Source organism: Mus caroli, unplaced genomic scaffold (genome assembly GCF_978045245.1).
Source record: "Mus caroli unplaced genomic scaffold, Mus_caroli_1 scaffold_4, whole genome shotgun sequence".
Taxonomy (NCBI): domain Eukaryota; kingdom Metazoa; phylum Chordata; class Mammalia; order Rodentia; family Muridae; genus Mus; species Mus caroli.
Genome location: NW_028227259.1, coordinates 140,093,001 through 140,110,930, shown reverse-complemented (window position 1 = coordinate 140,110,930; position 17,930 = coordinate 140,093,001). Strand labels below are relative to the sequence as shown.

General features: G+C 49.1%; 1 protein-coding gene and 1 non-coding gene across 3 annotated transcripts in view; both read right to left on the bottom strand.

Annotated features, from left to right (window-relative positions):
* Positions 1 to 12,759: 12,759 nt before the first annotated feature.
* On the bottom strand, positions 12,760 to 12,866 carry LOC147005370 (U6 spliceosomal RNA). The gene has a single exon (XR_015047059.1). It is a non-coding gene; the product is annotated as a U6 spliceosomal RNA (small nuclear RNA).
* Positions 12,867 to 14,390: 1,524 nt separating this feature from the next.
* Srrm3 (serine/arginine repetitive matrix 3) overlaps positions 14,391 to 17,930 on the bottom strand; it is a 68,614-nt gene continuing 65,074 nt past the window's right edge. For both annotated transcript variants that reach the window (XM_085837285.1, XM_085837284.1), the window contains one exon: positions 14,391 to 15,589. In XM_085837285.1, coding sequence (XP_085693411.1) covers positions 15,361 to 15,589 — 229 coding nt within the window. In that variant the 3' untranslated portion in view covers positions 14,391 to 15,360. The remainder of the gene's footprint in view (positions 15,590 to 17,930) is intronic.

Genomic DNA, 17,930 nt, shown 5'->3' with positions numbered 1-17,930 from the left:
TCTCAGCTCTTTTTGTTTTGTTTTGTTTTTTGGTTTTTTTTTTGAGACAGGGTTTCTCTGTATAGCCCTGGCTATCCTGGAACTCACTCTGTAGACCAGGCTGGCCTCGAGACAGGGTTTCTCTGTATAGCCCCGGCTATCCTGGAACTCACTCTGTAGACCAGGCTGGCCTCGAACTCAGAAATCCGCCTGCCTCTGCCTCCGGAGTGCTGGGATTAAATGCGTGTGCCACCACCGCCCTGACTCTCTCTCTCAACTATTGTCCATGCCCAATCTGCCCGCCATATTCAGTTCAGTTTCTCGGTTCTGGACTCTAGCAGATGCCCCCGGCTGTACTCTCTCATCATGTCCTCGATTTATACACTGCGGACCCAAACTCAGTCCCCAAGCTTGCACAGTCAGTTCTTTATCCACTTTGGGATCTTCCGAGGCCCTCGTTTGTTTGTTTTGTTTTCTGTTTCTTTGGTTTTGTCCTTTGTTTGATTGTTTGTTGTGTTTTTTGAGCATATGGTCTCATGTAGCCCCGAGTAGTCTAGAATTCTCTAAGTAGCCAGGAATGACCCTAATTCCTGATCTTCCTGTTTGTATCTCTGAAGTGCTGGGATCATAGTCACCTGCCACCACATACAACAGGAATGTCGTATTAAACAGCCTGGTGGGCTCATTGGGAGAGTCAGTTCCCAGACCATCACTGCTTGAGTTTCTCTGGTTCTGTGCCCGGTGGGGGAGTCTGTAAAAGTTACATTCTCCATTCTTTACTCTCCCTCGGCAAGATGGGAATGACCAGGCTGCTAATAATGCTGATGTCACCAGGCAGGCATGAGAGTCAGTGACATCATAGAAGTGAAGATGTAGCCCAGGGCCTGGTGAGTCACAGTTAATTATTGGTTCCTTGTTATCCACCTTGGTTATCCGTCACTAGGGTTGAGCCTTCCCTATCCCTCAGGGGGGTGGACCTAACAAGGGAGGCTGCTTTCAAAGTTGGAGCAACCCTGCTGCCTGTGTTTCTCAGGACTGGGAAACGGACCACTCTCCCAACCCCTCACTGGGGGGGATTCTGGGCAGGGGCTCTACTACTGAGCCACGCCCCCAGCCTCTCCCTGGGGGATTCTGGGCAGGGGGTCTATCATCACTGAGCCACACCTCCAGCCCCTCACTGGGGGATTCTAGCCAGCAATATACTGCTGAGCTATATCATCATTGATCATTTTACTTTTTAAAGAAGTTATTGCCGGGCGTGGTGGCGCATTCCTTTAATCCCAGCAGCACTCGGGAGGCAGCGGCAGGCAGATTTCTGAGTTCGAGGCCAGCCTGGTCTACAAAGTGAGTTCCAGGACAACCAGGGCTACACAGAGAAACCCTGTCTCGAAAAAAACCAAAAAACCAAAAAACAAAGAAGTTATTTAATTTATTATTAATACTTATCATTATTTAAGTGTATGTGATGGGGTTGGGGCAGGTGTGTATGCCATGGTAGGTATATGGAGGCCAGATGATCATTTTGTGTTGCTGTTTCTGTCTCCTTCCACTCTATTGGTTCTGGGAAGGTTATCAGGCAATGTAGCATGTTCTCTTTTTCTTGTTTTGTTTTGATTTTTTTTGTTGTTTGTTTTTTTGAGACAGGGTTTCTCTGTGTAGCCCTGGCGGTCCTGGAACTCACTCTGTAGACCAGGCTGGCCTCGAACTCAGAAATCTGCCTGCCTCTGCCTCTCAAGTGCTGGGATTAAAGGCGTGAGCCAGCCGGGCGTGGTGGCGCACGCCTTTAATCCCAGCACTCGGGAGGCAGAGGCAGGCGGATTTCTGAGTTCGAGGCCAGCCTGGTCTACAAAGTGAGTGCCAGGACAGCCAGGGCTACACAGAGAAACCCTGTCTCGAAAAACCAAAAAAAAAAAAAAAAAAAAAAAAAGGCGTGAGCCACCACGCCCGGCCACATGTTCTCTTTTTTAAAGACTAATTTATTTTTATTTATGTGTATGAATGATTTTGCCTGCCTGTGTATATGTGTGCGTGTAAATATACCATGTGCTGAGAAGGCCAGAAGGCTCCAGGTACTCCGGAACTGGGTTTTAGATGGTTGTGAGCCACACGGTGGGTGGAAACCAAACCTTGGTCCTCTGCAAGAGCAGCCAGTGCTCTTAACCTCCAGCCATCTCTCCAGACCCTGCAGCAAGTGATTTTTTTTTCCATTGAGTCACGTCACCAGCTCATATTGTAGTTTTGGAGATGGGGGTCTCACTGAATCCTTCAGGCTAGCTTTGAACTCACTCTGCAGCACACGCTGGCCTTGAACTCGCTGTCTCTCTCACTCGGCCTCCATGAAGTGTGGATTGGAAGGCTGCTGCATCAGCTGAGTTCAGCTTCCTTTCCTGTTGTTTTAGTTTTATTACATGTGTGTGTGTGTGTGTGTGTGTTTGTGTGGCCATATGCACTTGCACAAGCACTGTGGGGGGTCAGAGACCAACTGGTGGAAGTCGGTTTTCTCCGTGAAAACCAACTCTTGACAGTGCCTTCGTTGGCTGAATCAGCCCTCTAGCACTCTTTGGAGAGAGAACTGAGTTCCCTATATATCTCTTGGAGTACAGCTGGGTCACTAGTGTGAGGTCACTTCAGAAAGCCTTTGAGTTACCAGAGGTCTCTTAGGAACCAAGAGAAGCACTCAGGGCCTCTGCTCTCTCCTATGCTGGGTCATATTATAACTGGGAACTCCTGCCTAACCCATCTCCCCAAGATGTGTGTTTTAGGAAGTCCTTTGTTCCCCGCCCCACCCATGCCCAGCTTCATAAATCTATGGTGAGGTCAGAAGCCTGGGAGGGTGCTCACTGGCCCCTGCTTGCCTACCGTAGCCCAGACTGCAGCCCAAGGTGCCCCACCCTAGCTGGCGCTGTCAAACATGATCATAGATGCTTTTAAATGTGCCGGTGTTGGGCCCAGCCTCGCTTGGGAGGTGGGGGTTACTAGCTCTTTGTAGATACAAGCTTCCTTCATCTGGCTTTATACCAGGGCGAGGAGAAATTATTAGGATTGATGTCACAGCCAAGAGGGCTTGTGCAATGTGGGACCGGCATCCCAGACACTCTGCTGAAGCCACCGTCCCCCATCTACCCCCTCTTTTTTTTTTTTTTTGTAAAATTTGAGACTGGGTCTCGTTTAGCCCAGGCTGGCCCATACTGAATATCAGAGACTATATTTAATTTCCCTACTGTCCCTTCCCACGCGCTGGGATTACAGGCATGAGCTATCACAGCCAGCCTTGTTTTCAGGAGAGAAATGGCTCCCACCCATTGTCCCCTGACCCTCACACACGCACCATGGCACATCCATACATGCACACGCACAAACACGCACAAGAAAATGTCAAAGCGAAAGCAAAACTTGAACTCTTATTGGGTGTAGGTGTGATTAATATATGACAGCCCAGTGTGAAGACCATGAGTTGGTCCTCTCCACCCACATTTTTTTTTTTTGTTTTGTTTTGTGTGTATGTGTGGGTGGGGGTGGGGGTGGCGTTGTAGATTTTGGAATTTTGCTTATTGCTTGTTTTGGAGACAGTATCTCTCTATGCAGTCATTATGGCCAGGAATTTGTTATGTGGAACAGGCTGGACTTGAACTCACAGAGACTGGTTGGCTTCTGCCTCCTGAGTGCTGGGGTTGAAGGACTGTGCCCCATGGTGGGCCTTTCCACCTTGGCTTTGAGTCAGGTTTCTCCTGCCTGCCTGCCTGCCTGCCTGCCTATGCTTTCCATTTCTCTGTAGGAGTCTGGGAATAGAGAGTGCACCATACATCTGGCTTTAATTTTTTTTTATTTTATATTCACTGGTGTTTTATGTGCATGAATGTCTGTGTGAGGGTGTTGGATCCCCTGGAACTAGAGTTACAGTTTTGAGCCTCCATGTGGGTGCTGGGAATTGAACCTGGGTCATCTGGAGGAGTAGCCAGTGAGTGCTCTTAACAGCTGAGGATGTCCCCACTCCTCTGTTTTCTTTTTTGAGACAGCGTCTCCTTACCTAGCCCAGGCTAGCCTGGACGTCACTGTGTACTGTCGGCTGGTGTCTAACGTGGTAACCCCTCTGCCTCAGCCTCCCCACTGCTGGGCTGACTAGTGTTCATCCAAAGTTCATCCAAAGACTTGCAGCTCTTCCTCAGCAGGACCGGCTTTATGACCAACCTGCCCCATCACAGGGGCGGGGCCCAGGTAGCTTTCTGAAGTCTGAGATGAGAAGCAGGTGGGGGAGAAACTGGGTTTTGGGGTCAGACAGGCAGGGCTGGGTTTGAAACTTGGTACTGGTCTGATAGCCTCTTAAACCTACATTTCATGATTTGAAAACCAGGGCTATTTCATCTGCCTATTAAATAATTCTTTTAAGTACATTTATTTGTGTCTGTGGTAAGGGGCACATATGCCATGGCCCATGTTTGGATGCCATGAGACTGCTCACCAGAGGCAGTCTCTCCTCTGATCATGTGGGTTCCTGGGATTGAACTCGGGTCATCCCAGCGAGAGCCTCTACCCGGTGGCTCTCATTTACTTAACTGACATAGTTGTGCCAGGTCCCAAACGTGATGAAGTGTGTCTGGTGAGCTGGGGTCTCTCTCAGTGGCCTTCAAGTTTTTATATTCATTTTGTTCTGTTTGTTTGAGACAGGGTCTCACTATGTGACCCTAACTGACCTGGAACTCACTGTGTAGACTAGGTTGGTCTTGAACTTGTGACGTCTTCCTGCCTCTACCTTTCAAGTGTGTGCCACTATACCCAGTTTGTGTTCTTTCATTTTGGACACTGTGGCTCGTGTGTGTGTGAGTGTGTGTGTGTGTGTGTTTTATGACATAGCAAAATAGCTTCTATAAGGACATCGTTTTTCAGATGTGAGCTGGGGCTGGAGACACAGGGCTGCTGTTCTCCCTGCTCTGGAGGCTGATGCAGATGGGTTGAAAGCAAAGGTCTGCCTGGGCTACAGAATGAGATCATATCCCAAAATAAAAAGCAAGAAAAGGGGGCTGAGGAGACAGCTCAGTGGTTATCTCTGCAGCTATGAGCACTTGTTGCACTTCCAGAGGATCGGGGTTCGAATCCCAGCCCCTGATTCTAGCTCTAAGAGATTCAAGTCCTCTTCTAGATTTACATACATGTGTGCACAGACATGCAGGCAGGTAAAAAAAACACCCATATACATAAAATAAAAATAAGAAAAAAAAAGTCAAAAGATGGCATGGGGTATGGCTCAGTGGTAGAACTCCTCTGCATTATCATGGAGTCTGGGTTCAATTCCCGGCACTGGAAAAAAAAAAAAAAAAGAGGATGGGAGACACAGAGGGAAGAAAGGGAGGGTAGAAGAGAGAGAAGTGAAAAGTACAGGAGGAGCATGGTCCAAGCCTTCAATTGAGAGCCAGAAGCAGGCAGATCTGAGTCTGAGATTAACCTGCTCTACATAATGAGTTCAAGGCCAAGCAGAGATATATGGAGGAGCTGGGATGGGCAGGAAGGGTAGAGGGGTGGGAGGGGGAAGAAACAGGAGCAACTTTATCATCTAGAGATTTCCCTGAACTCCAGGGCTGACAGGCCATAGCCCCACTTCTGCAGAGTCTGGGGTTTCCTCCATGGAAGGGCCCCTCCTCTTGTCTGTAACCTCAATGTCTGGAGTGCTCTGAGAAGTGACTCCCTCCTCCCTTTTCGAAAGTGCCTGAGTTTTTGGCCATGCCAGCCACACCCTTGACAGGCCTCTGCCAGCTGCACCCCAGCCAGCCCCTCCCTTTCTGGCTCAGCCTCAGAGAACACTCTGGAGTCTTCCGGGAGCTGCTAGGCAGAGGCCCGACAGCTGATGGATTGCACCAGTCACCGGCTTTACTGGGTACCAGAAATAAGCATAGTCATCGGTATAGCACACTCGACGTGGGGGTGTCTGGGGTCTCTCCCAGAACATCTCAATGTGTCTCCCTGGGAGTCTGATTTCCCCACTGGCATGAAGCTCACCTACCCCCATCATTACTGAAGGGGATCAACAAGGGGCCAGGTGACAGGGCTAGGGAGCCATTCTCCATCCCCAACTGTTCTTGGCCGCAGAGCGGAGAGAATCTGTCTAGCTAGGGAGTCTGGGGACCTGAGTGCTTCTGACCTTGGCCAGAGGCCAGCAAATGTGACTCATTTTCTTCATCTGCACAATGAGACCATTGGACTGGATGTTCTGGAAGTCTCCAGGGCTGTGAATCAAGTTTCTCCTCTGCTATTGCCTCCCCCGCCCCCTGGGCCGTCTGCGACTTCGTGCTCTGTAAAGGCTAAAGGGCTGCAGTGTGCACACAGGCATTGCTTGACCAAACTTAGACTTTCCCTAGGCCCTTCTAACACTCCCTTGTCAAATTCAGTTTTAGCAAAACCATGCTAAGTGTGTTTTATGTAGGACTGTTAAAATGGCTTAGTAGGTAAAGGCACTTGCCACTAAGCCTGGTGAGCCCTGGGGCTCACAGAGTGAAAGGAGAGACCAGAAAAGCTGTTTTCTGACTTTCATATGTGTGTCATAGTATGTGCGGTAGACCCACACACTCGCACATGTGCACACAAATAAATATATATCAGAAAAAGAAGCTAGAATCCTTCTAGCTTGGTTTAGCTCAAATCTGCTTCATCGACACCCACACACATAAAAATCAATTGTAGGGGCTGATGAGATGGCTCAGCGGTTAAGAGCAGTGACTGCTCTTCCAGAGGTCCTGAGTTCAAATCCCAGCAACCACATGGTGGCTCACAACCAACCATAATGAGATCTGATGCCCTCTTCTGGTGTGTACTTACATATTACATAAATAAATATTTTAAAAAATCAATTGTAAAGCTTTTTAAAAAAATTGCACTTGGGAGGCAGAGGCAGGTGGATTGCTGAGTTTGAGGTTCAAGGCCAGCCTGGTCTACAAAGTCAGTTCCAGGACAGCCAGGGCTACACAGAGAAACCCTGTCTCAAAAAAACCTAAAACAAAACAAAAAATCCGCTTCGTCATCCTGGTGCTTCTCCTCCTTTTCCTTCAGTCCAGCCCCGGCTTTGAGCTTCCTCTGTGGCTATGGATGAGCTTGAATTTCTGGACCTCCTGCCTCTACCTCCTGAGTGCCAGGTTGATTACAGGCACATCCTATCATGTCCCTCTCCTCCTCCTCCTCCTCCTCCTCCTCCTTCTCCTCCTCCTCCTCCTCAAGCAGAGGGCAGGCTGAGCCTGAATCCCCTGGAGTTTTCTTATCTTGCATAGCCAAGGAAGCTCAGAGGGCTGGGAGCCTCCCGCGGAAGGTATCCCCTAAACCACCTTTCCACCACTCTGTCTCCCTCTAGTGTCTGCTCCTTCTCCTCCTCCTCTCCCCCTCTTCCTCCTCCTCCTCCTCCTCCTCCTCCTCCTTTTGCTTTTTTCAAGATGGAGTTTCTCTATTTAGCCCTGGCTGTCCTGGAACTCGGTCTGTAGACCAGGCTGGCCTTGAACTCACAGAGATCAGCCTGCTTCTGCCTCCTGAGTGCTGGGATTAAAGTTATGTGCCACCACACCAGGTACACTTTTTTTTTTTTTAATGTTGTGTGTTTTATGTAAGTGCACCGTGTTCAATCCATGCTGGGAGAACGTATTGGCACCTTGAAAACTGGAACTACAGACACTTGTGTGCCATCGCATGGGTACTGGGAACGGAATCCTAGTCCTCTGCAAGAGCACGTGCTCTTAACCTTTGAGTGACCTCTCTAGCTCCCACACCCTGCTTTGAAATAGGGTCTCTTGTAGTCTAGGCTAGCCTAGCCTGGAATGCAAATCTGTAGCAGGTTAAAGGTATACATCTCCATACCTGGTGACCTTGACTGTAGTCCTGGCTCCACTTGGGATGGCAGGTCTGTGCACTACACCCAGCTTTACCTGTTGCTGAAGATCACATCACACATGCTAGGCAAGTCCTCCCTCCACTCAGCTACTGCTCCCGCCCTTTCCCCCTCAAGTTTCTTCTTATACCTTTCCCTTACCCTGCTCCTTGGCCAATTGCCTGAACAGTAGAGTTTACCCCTGGGGTTGGAGAGATGGCTCAGCGGTTAAGAGCACTGGCTGTTCTTCCAGAGATCCTGAGTTCAATTCCCAGCAACCACATGGAGGCTCACAACTGTTTGTAACTCCGAGATTTCACATTCACATAGACATAAATGCAGGCAAAACACATGAAATATAGATAACTAAAAAAATATCTAGCCTGGTATTGTTGCTGTTGTTGGAATATACTTTAATCTCAGCACTCAGGAAGCAGAGGCAGAACTCTGTGAGTTCTAGGCCAGCCAGGGCTATCTATTGAGACACTGTTTTAAAAAAATAAAACAATCAGTATTAATGACGGTAAAGTCAAGAGAAGAAAGGTATGTTAGGAGCTCCCCAAACCCATGAGAACATAGTCAAGTCTTGAGATGGGCTTGAGTGTCTCCCAAGACAGCCCTTAAAAGTAGCTAGGTTGGGGCTGGTGAGATGGCTCAGCGGTTAAGAGCGCTGACTGCTCTTCCAAAGTTCCTGAGTTCAAATCCCAGCAGCTACATGGTGGCTCACAACCATCTGTAACGAAACCTAATGCCCTCTTCTGGAGTGTCTGAAGACAGCTACAGTATACTTACATATAATAAATAAATAAATATTTAAAAAAAAGTAGGGGCCCAGAGCCTGGGGCATCTCATTTTGGGGACTTGCTGGGTATATAGTGGCTAGAGCCAAGTTTATTAAATGAATACTTTTTTTTTTTTTGCTGTTTCCAGACAGGACTCTCTGTGTTCCACTGGCTGTCCGGAAACTTGCTCTGTAGACTAGGCTGGCCTCAAACTCAGAGATTTTGAGTGTTCTACCTGCCTCTGCCTCCTGAGTGCTGGAACTAAAGCCACTACTGCCCAGCTGAATACATGTTTTGATAACAGACGCAGGCTTGGGAGGTGTGGAGTCCACTTCTGGGAGTACCACAGAGAGACAAGGACTAGGGATAGCAGTGGACTATTTATGTGTTACATTGGCTTGGGGGCTTTCATTGTAGACGCTGATAAAAGACACAGGGACCTGGGGAGAGAGCTTCATCCTGCAAATATGAAGACCCGAGCTCCATTCCTAGTACCTATTCGAAAAGAAACCATATAGGACGATGTATGTTGTTTTTTTTTTTTTTTTCCGAGACAGGGTTTCTCTGTGTAGCCCTGGCTGTCCTGGAACTCACTTTGTAGACCAGGCTGGCCTCGAACTCAGAAATCTGCCTGCCTCTGCCTCCCGAGTGCTGGGATTAAAGGCGTGCGCCACCACGCCCGGCTTGACGATGTATGTTGTAATGCCAGTGGTAGGAAGATGGAGACAGAAGAGTTAATTCCTGGGCCTTGTAGGCCAGCCACCCTATGCCAGTGAGAGACTGCCTCTCAACAAAAACAAAGAGGGTGTCACCTGAGGAATAGCACCCATGTCCTCTAGTCTCCACAGGCACACAGATGTGCACTTCCACATACACATAATTTACAACCTCTTCTAACACACACACACACACACACACACACACACACACACACACACACACACACGGCCGGGGTCTGTTCTCTAGTTGTGTGTTGGGATAGAAACCATTGGGGTGCTTCATGTGAGTCCCATCTGATAAAGGCTGACCAATATAAGAGTGAGTAGCTAAATCCCCAATCCGGAAGAGCTAGTTCCAGGGTCTAGAGCCAAGAGTGCCAAACGCGGGCATCCTGGGGAAGGACGGCCCCGCCCATTCTCCAGGCAACTGGGGCAGGGATCCATACTTCCTGTTTTCGCGTGGTGATCCCGGTCGTGTTTTCCTGGTCCCGCAAGGAATAGAGCAGAGGGCAGGCTGAGCCTGAATCCCCTGGAGTTTTCTTATCTTGCATAGCCAAGGAAGCTCAGAGGGCTGGGAGCCTCCCGCGGAAGGTATCCCCTAAACCACCTTTCCACCACTCTGTCTCCCTCTAGTGTCTGACACTGCCAACAACCTTATCATGGATTCAGGGCGTCTGGAATTGCTGGGGAGGGGGACGGGGATTGTTTGTTTTGTTTTTGTCTTTCTTTCGTTTACGCATTCAATAAACATTTCAAAGGTAACTGTGGCGGGGGTGGCGCAAGCCTTTAGCTCCAGCACGGCGGAGGTAAAGGCAGGCGGATCTCTGTGAGTTCTTGGCCAGCCTAGTCTATGGAGTGAGTTCCAGAATAGCCAGGGCTACACAAAGAAACCCTACTGGAGTGTGGCGGGGGAATTTAGGGAAACAACAAACAAATGAATAGCCGAGGGTGCATTTTGGAAATAACAGTGCACCGTCTTGGGGAGGTATTTCCTTTTCCCTGTGGCTGTTTGGGTTGGGAATCTGACAGGATGAAGGTCTCTGTGCTTTCAATAATAATGATAATAATAGTAATAGTAATAATAATAATAATAACAATGATAATAGTGGTAGGCTGAGATGGCTCAGTAGCTGGGGGCATTTGCCAAAATAGGCTTGGTAACTTGAGTTTGCTGCTGGAAACCCATGTAGAGGAAGAAGGAGAGAACTAACTCTACAAAGTTCGCCCTCTGGCGTCCATGTGCACATTGCGTTATGTCCCACACCATCCACATACAAGTAAAATTTAAAAACAGAAACTAGGGGTTGGAGAGACGGCTCAGTGGTGAATCGCAGCACTTACTGCTTTTACAGACCACTGGGGTTTAATTCCCAGCACCCACATGGTGGCTCACAACCACCATAATTTCAGTTTCAGGAGATCTGATCTCCCCGGGCACAGAGTATGTGATCCACATATAAACATGCAGCCCAACACCCCCACACAGGGCATGGAATAAGAAAAATGAATGAATGAAAGAAAGAGAGAAAAGGAAAATAATAAGAAAGCACGTGTGTGTGTGTGTGATTCTTTTTGTTTTGGGACAGAGCCTCTCTGTGTAGCCCTGGCTGTCCTGAAACTCCCTATATAGACCAGTGTGATGGATGGTTTGTAAATCCTCAGCCCAGAGAGTGGCACGATTGGAAAGAGTGGCCCTGTTGGAGTAGGTGTAACCTTGTTGGAGTAGGTGTGTCACTGTGAGTGTGGGAAATAAGGCCCTCACCCTAGCTGCCTGGAAGCCAGTATTCTGCTAGCAGCCTTCAGATGAAGATGTAGAACTCTCAGCATCTCCTGCACCATGCCTGCCTGGTACACACATATACATATACATGTACACACACACATATATATAATACACACACATATATATGTACATTTTTTTTCCCCAAAGGGATCAGAAAGATGGCTCAGCAGTTAAGAGTGCTGTCATGGTTTGAATATGCTTGGCCCAGGGAGTAGCACTATTTGGAGATATAGCCTTGTTGGGTAGGTGTGTCACTATGGGAGTAGGTTTTGAGACCCTCAATCTAGCTGCCTGGAAGTCAGTTTTCTCCTAGCAGCCTTCAGATGAAGATATAGAACTCTCAGCATCTCCTGCACCATGCCTGCCTGGATGCTGCCATGCTCCTGCCTTGATGACAATGGACTGACCCTCTGACCTGTAAGCCAGCCCCAATTAAATGTTCTCATCATGAGAGTTGCCTTGGTCATGGTGTCTGTTCATAGCAGTAGGACCTTAACTAAAGACAGCCAGGCTGGCCTCCCATTCACAAAGATCTGCTTTCTTCTCCCACTTCCGTGCTGGGATTAAAGGCTTGTACTGCCACCACCCAGCTGTAATTCATGTTAAAAGATACCCTTGCTTTGTAAACCCCAAATTGGCCTTCAACACCTCCCATCTCTGCCTTCAGAGAGTGGGCTCTGCACCACCATGCCCCTCTGGACCAGTGTTCATGATTAGGGGGCCTTGAAGTGCTTCAGGGTATGTGCACAGGACCTGCTCTGCTGAGAGGTCGGCTCTTTACATCTGCCACAGTTCCAGGAAATGCTTGACTCAACCAGTTGCAGTCTAGGGGAGTGGGCTCCATCGGTTAAGTGCCTGTTGAGCAAGCATAAGGACCTGAGTTCAGCTCTCCACCAGCACCCACATAAAAGCCACAGATGTGGTAGACATAATCCATAGTGCTGTGTGTGTGTGTGTGTGTGTGTGAAGCAGAGACAGAAGGATCCTAGGAACTCCACGGCCAGTCAGTCTAGCCAACTAGTGAGCTCCAGAGTCTGGGAGACCCTGCCTCAGATTAGGGTGGAAAAGCTTAAATAGAGGAAAGACATTTAATGTTGGCCTTTGTCCTATACACATATCACACACACACTACCCCTTCACACATATCCCCCTACCATACACTATACTACACACAAAGTACATGCACCACACACACAAACAGTACACACACACCACACACAGTATATACTCCACACACACCACACATACCACACACACCATACACACACTACACAACCACACACACCACACACACACATAGTACATACACACATAAAGTACATACACACACCACACACACACACACAGACAAAGGGGAGACAAAAAGAGGGGCAGACAGGAGGACAAGGAATGGGAGGGCATGGTGGCCTGTGACTGAAATCCCAGTAATTAGGAGACTGAGGCAGGAGGATTATTATCGAGAGTTCTAGTCTAGCCTGGTCTACCAGGCTAGTCAGGGTTACATAGAGAGACCCTGTCTCATTTTTTAATTTTAATTAGGTATTTTCTTCATTTACATTTCCAGTGCTACCCCAAAAGTCCCCCATATCCTTCCCCCCCCACTCCCCTACCCCCCTACTCCCACTTCTTGGCCCTGGCGTTCCCCTGTACTGAGGCAAAAATATGGAACGCTTCACGAATTTGTGTGTCATCCTTGTGCAGGGGCCATGCTGATCTTCTCTGTATCGTTCCAATTTTAGTATATGTGCGGCCAAAGCGAGCACTCTTTTTTTTTATTTGTTTTTTTTTTTGGTTTTTCGAGACAGGGTTTCTCTTTATAGCTCTGGCTGTCCTGGAACTCACTTTGTAGACCAGGCTGGCCTCGAACTCAGAAATCCGCCTGCCTCTGCCTCCCGAGTGCTGGGATTAAAGGCGTGCGCCACCACGCCCGGCCTTATTTGTTTTTTTTTAAAAAGATTTATTTATTCATTTTATTTATATGAGTTCACTGTTGCTGTCTTCAGACACACCAGAAGAGGGCATCATATCTCATTACAGATTGTTGTGAGCCACCATGTGGTTGCTGGGAATTGAACTCAGGACCACTGGAAGGGCAGTCAGTGCTCTTAACCACTGAGCCATCTCTCTAGCCCTGGGAGACCCTGTCTCAAGTAAACAAAACAAACATGGCCACAGTGTACATACATACTACATACCCTATACACACACACACACCACACACCCCCGCTGTCCCCCCACTAACCACAGAATGATGCGGCTGGTAAAGGTACTTACCTCACAAGCCTGGTGATCAGAGTTGGCTCTCATATAAATGTGGCAGGAGAGAGCTGACCCCACACAGTTGTCCTCTGATCTCCACACACATGCGGTGGCACATGTGTCCTCAAACATATTGCATATGTACACACAATAATTGGGGCGGGGTGTGAGACAGAGTTCCTCTGTGTAGTTCTGGCTCTGCTGGAATCTGCTCTGAGGTCCAGGCTGGCCTTGAACTCACAGAGATCTGCCTGCCTCTACCTCCAGAGTGCTGAGGTTAAAGGTGTGTGTCACACACAATAATTTTAACAAATAGCCCACAAATCCTCCAGGCTGGAAGGACATTTTCTTGATTTCGTTTTTCTTTCCACTTGAACCTCAGAGGCAAGTGGTCGGACCTGGTTCCTTGAGGCCACCCACCTCTCCTCACTGGGCCCCTCGGGAGGAATGAGAGCCCCACTCAGTCCTTATGGGGAGAGACCCCAGTCCTCCCTGCTCCCTGATGCTCGCAGTCACAGAGACTCAGTCGCAGCCTGTCACCCGGGCACCTAGTGTTTTTTTATTACAGTCCAAATGTTTTCCCGCACTGCGGAGAAAGAGGGAAGGGGAAACTGAGAGAAGGTGGGAACCCGGTTCAGACCCCAGACTCCTCCCCCCACCAGAGCCCAGGGCATCTGCCCTATTGGGCCAAGGAAGACTTCGAGATCCCTGAGGGCCCCAGCAGGGGGGTGGGTGGGGCTGGGTGCCGCAGAAGAGGGCTGGAGGGGGGACCACCTCATCCCCGTCGTGTTCCAGGGTGAGGGCTTTGGCTGGAACCTACCACCCCAGTTCTGAAAGCCTTGACCAAACCTGCCCTATCAAAGCCTGGTAAGGAGGCCTCCCTTGGGCAGGCTCCGAAGTGCACCGCGTGTTAGTTAGCTTGTGACCGCGAGCTATCATTTGGCCCATAACCCAGACAGCAGCCTGTACCTGTCTCCCAGTAGCCCTTGACCTGTTTGGTCATCTGACTGCCTTGTTTGGGCCCATGCTTAAAAAAAAAAAAAATGCCGCTGCTTTCTACCCGTGTTTTTTTCTTATCTTCTGGCCTGAATTCCCAGTCTCTCACTTTTGAGACAGATTCTCCTGTACCCCAGGTTGGATTCGAACTCACTATGTAGTCTAAGATGACCTTGAACTTCCGGTCCTCCTGCCTCGACCTCCAGGGTGCTGGGATTACAGGCATGCACTAGCATGCTCAGTTTTATGCTTTGTTTGGGATGGAAACCAGGACTTCACTCATGCTAGGCAAGCACTCTACCAACTGAGCTAGGGCCTCAGCCGCTGACCTTTAACTTCCGTGTTAGATACAGATGTGGTATATGCCACCTCTTGTGCTGATGAAGGCCTGGAGGGCGTGGCCTTGATGTGAGGGCGAGGGAGAGAGATGGGCCAAGTGTGAACTTCTCATTGTGCCTGGCATTACCCCAGGAGTTAGGTGGTCCTTTCTTCTCTCTTAGATCTGGCTCGCTTTGCCATTTTTAGATCCACCCCGTGGGAGATAGAGAAAGAGGAGGGGAAGGTCCCAGGCATGGCACCTTCCAAGCTGTGCGGGGGGGAGGGGGGTCCACTGAGCTCAGGTGAGGTGACAGCCAACTCTTGTGGACTCTTGTGCCATACACAGGCAATGGGCCCCAGGCTGGTAAGCTGGCCTCAAGCAGAAGAGGGGTGTGGTGATCTGATCCCTGTGTTCACAAAGGCTCTTTGTTCCCTGGGCATGGTGGGTGGGCAGGGCGTGGGGATGGGCACACCTCAGGGGCAGGACAGTTTGATTCCTCCTCGTGGGTGGTTCACCCACCCTAGAAGACGCTCTTCTGTAGTCCCACTTGCCCACGTGCTGCCCCACCCCCACCCCGGGACCTCTGTAGCAATATGGGGGTACAGACCCCTCTTTCCCAGGTCTCAGGGCCCCAGCCTCTCCTTGTTCCAGGGCCTTCCAACCCTAGATGGGTCCGTCTGGGCTTAGAAGCCCCCACTCTCAGAGCTGCTCCGGCTGTGGTAGCTAGGACTGCGGCTCCTGGAGGCGCTGCAGGAGCGGCTGCGAGTCCCGTGACTGCGGCTGCTGTAGCTTCCATGGCTGTGGCCAGGGCTGGGGCTCCGGCTGTGGCTCCGGCTTGAGTAGTCTGTGCTCAAGCAGCTGGAGGAAGAGGAGGGGCTGGGCCGGTAGTAGGGGATGGGACGCTTGCGGGCACTGTAGGAGAAAAAAGAGAAGATCCTAGTCCACCCAGAGCCGCCAGCTCTGCCTGTCCGTGGTCCTCACTCAGGCCTCAGCCCCCACCCAACAGTGGCCAGGGCTTCCTGCCTTAGTTTCCCCTGAGTCTTTATCTCTGGGACAACCCCAATTCCAAATTTCTGTGTCCTTTGCCAAATTCATATTGATTGTTTTGTTTTTCCTTGTCTGCCAAATTCTTTATCGATCTGAGTGTGTGTCAAACATTTTCAGAATAAATGAAGTTTATTGTGTATGTGTGTTTCTGTCTCTCTGTGTGTCATGCTGGGGAGAGAGAAAAGTGCCTCACAAATACGAGGAGGGGTCTAGTCCAGCCGAGGTGCACCCTGAATTTCATGAATGAAATTTCCTCCTCCTTTTAATGTTTTTATTTTTAATTATGTGTCGGGGGGGGGAGGGGTATGTGCACATGTGCAGGGGCCATAGAGGCTGGAGGTTGTTGGATCCCCTGGAGCTGATCAACATGGAACTTCAATATGTGTCCTGGGACTTGAACTTGGGTTCTCTGGAATGGCAGTAAATGCTCTTAACCTTAGAGCCATCTCTCTAACCCAAAATTTCATTTCATTTTTCTTTTCTTTTTTTTTCTTTTAAATTATTTATTTATTATATGTAAGCACACTGTAGCTGTCTGCAGACACTCCAGAAGAGGGCGCCAGATCTCTTTAAGGATGGTTGTGAGCCACCATGTGGTTGCTGGGATTTGAACTCAGGACCTCTGGAAGAGCAGTCAGTGCTCTTAACTGCTGAGCCATCTCTCCAGCCCTCATTTTTATTTTCTAAGGAAGGTTTGCTATAGCTCGGGCTGGCTTCAAACTCACTGTGTAGCCAAGGTTGGTCCCGAACTCCTGATTCTCTACCTCCTGAGTGCTATAATCACAGGCATGTGCCACTACACTTTTTTCCCTCCTCTTTTCTTCTTTCTTTCTTCCTTCCTCCCTCCCTCCCTCCCTCCCTTCCTTCCTTTCTTCTTTTCTTGCTTTATTTTAGATGTCACTATGAAGCTCAGACTAGCCTGTAATGTTCAGTCTCCTTGCCTCAGCTTCTGAGTTCTGGGGTCACAGATGTGTGCCATTATGCCCAGCATGAATGAAATTAATTTCTTTTTTGAGACAGAGTTTCATGTATCGTAGGCTAGCCTGGAACTTCCTGTGTAGCCGAGGATATCCTTGAACTTCCTATCCTTCTGCCTTTAACTTCCTAAGTGCTGGGACTGCAGGTTTATGTCATCAGTCTGTGATGAGGACCCTGTGACGGCCCGTGTGTGGAACGCTGGGTTCTATGCATGCTCTACTCGCATTCTCTTAAGTGAGACACAGCCATAGGCCTTTGAATGAAGCTCAGCAATTGCCTCTTCACGTGCAGGTACTAACAACTATGGCCATTAATATATATATATATATATATATATATATATATATATATATATATATATATATTCCAGACAACATTTCCAAGGTTTCTCTGTAGCCCTGGCTGTCTTGGAACTCTGCAGTCTAGGCTGAGAGGATGTAGACTTTTATGGTCATTCAAAGAAAACAAGGAGGAGACCCCTGGCCACTGCTGTCTCTGTTGCAGCTTGTCCCCACCTCCCATCTCCATCCCAACCCTTCACTCAGCTACCTCCCGCTGACCCGGAGTTAGTTTGAAGGCAGGTGGCTATGATCCAGAGAAAGAAAAGAAAGTGGTTAAGGGGGCTCTAATGCCCCGCCACACGGGTTAATTCTGAGGAAGAAAACCAGCTGTGCATTAGTAGTAGGAGGAGGAGGCAGCCTGGGACAGAGGGGCTGAGGTGGGCGCTCAACTGGAAGATGTGAAATTCTGCCCATCTTAGGACCCTCAGTGTAGAACTGAATGCATCTGGGATGCTATCTCTAGTGTGGTGGCCTGGCCTTTAGGTCTGAGTAGAAGGCAGCCATATTGCTTTCTTGGAGTCTCAGACTATCAAGAATGAATGGGATGGTTCTCGACCTGTGTGGGGTCCGACCCCTTTGGGACCTCATATCAGATATTTACATTATGACTCATAGCAGTAGCAAAATAGTAGTTATGAAAGAGGAACGAAAATAACTTTTATGGTGGGGGGAGGTCACCGCAACATGAGGAACGGTATGAAAGCGGTGCAGCATCAGGAAGGCTGAGAACCGCTAGACTAAGGACACTTAATTTGAGAAGAGTGTCTTGGAGTTAAAAAGATTCTTACGTATGTCAGCTAATTAGACACATCTGGCCACTGAGGGCCAGAGAGGCACATTCAGTCTCCCTCAGGTGCCTCAGCAGGGCAAAGCTGGGCTCAGAACTC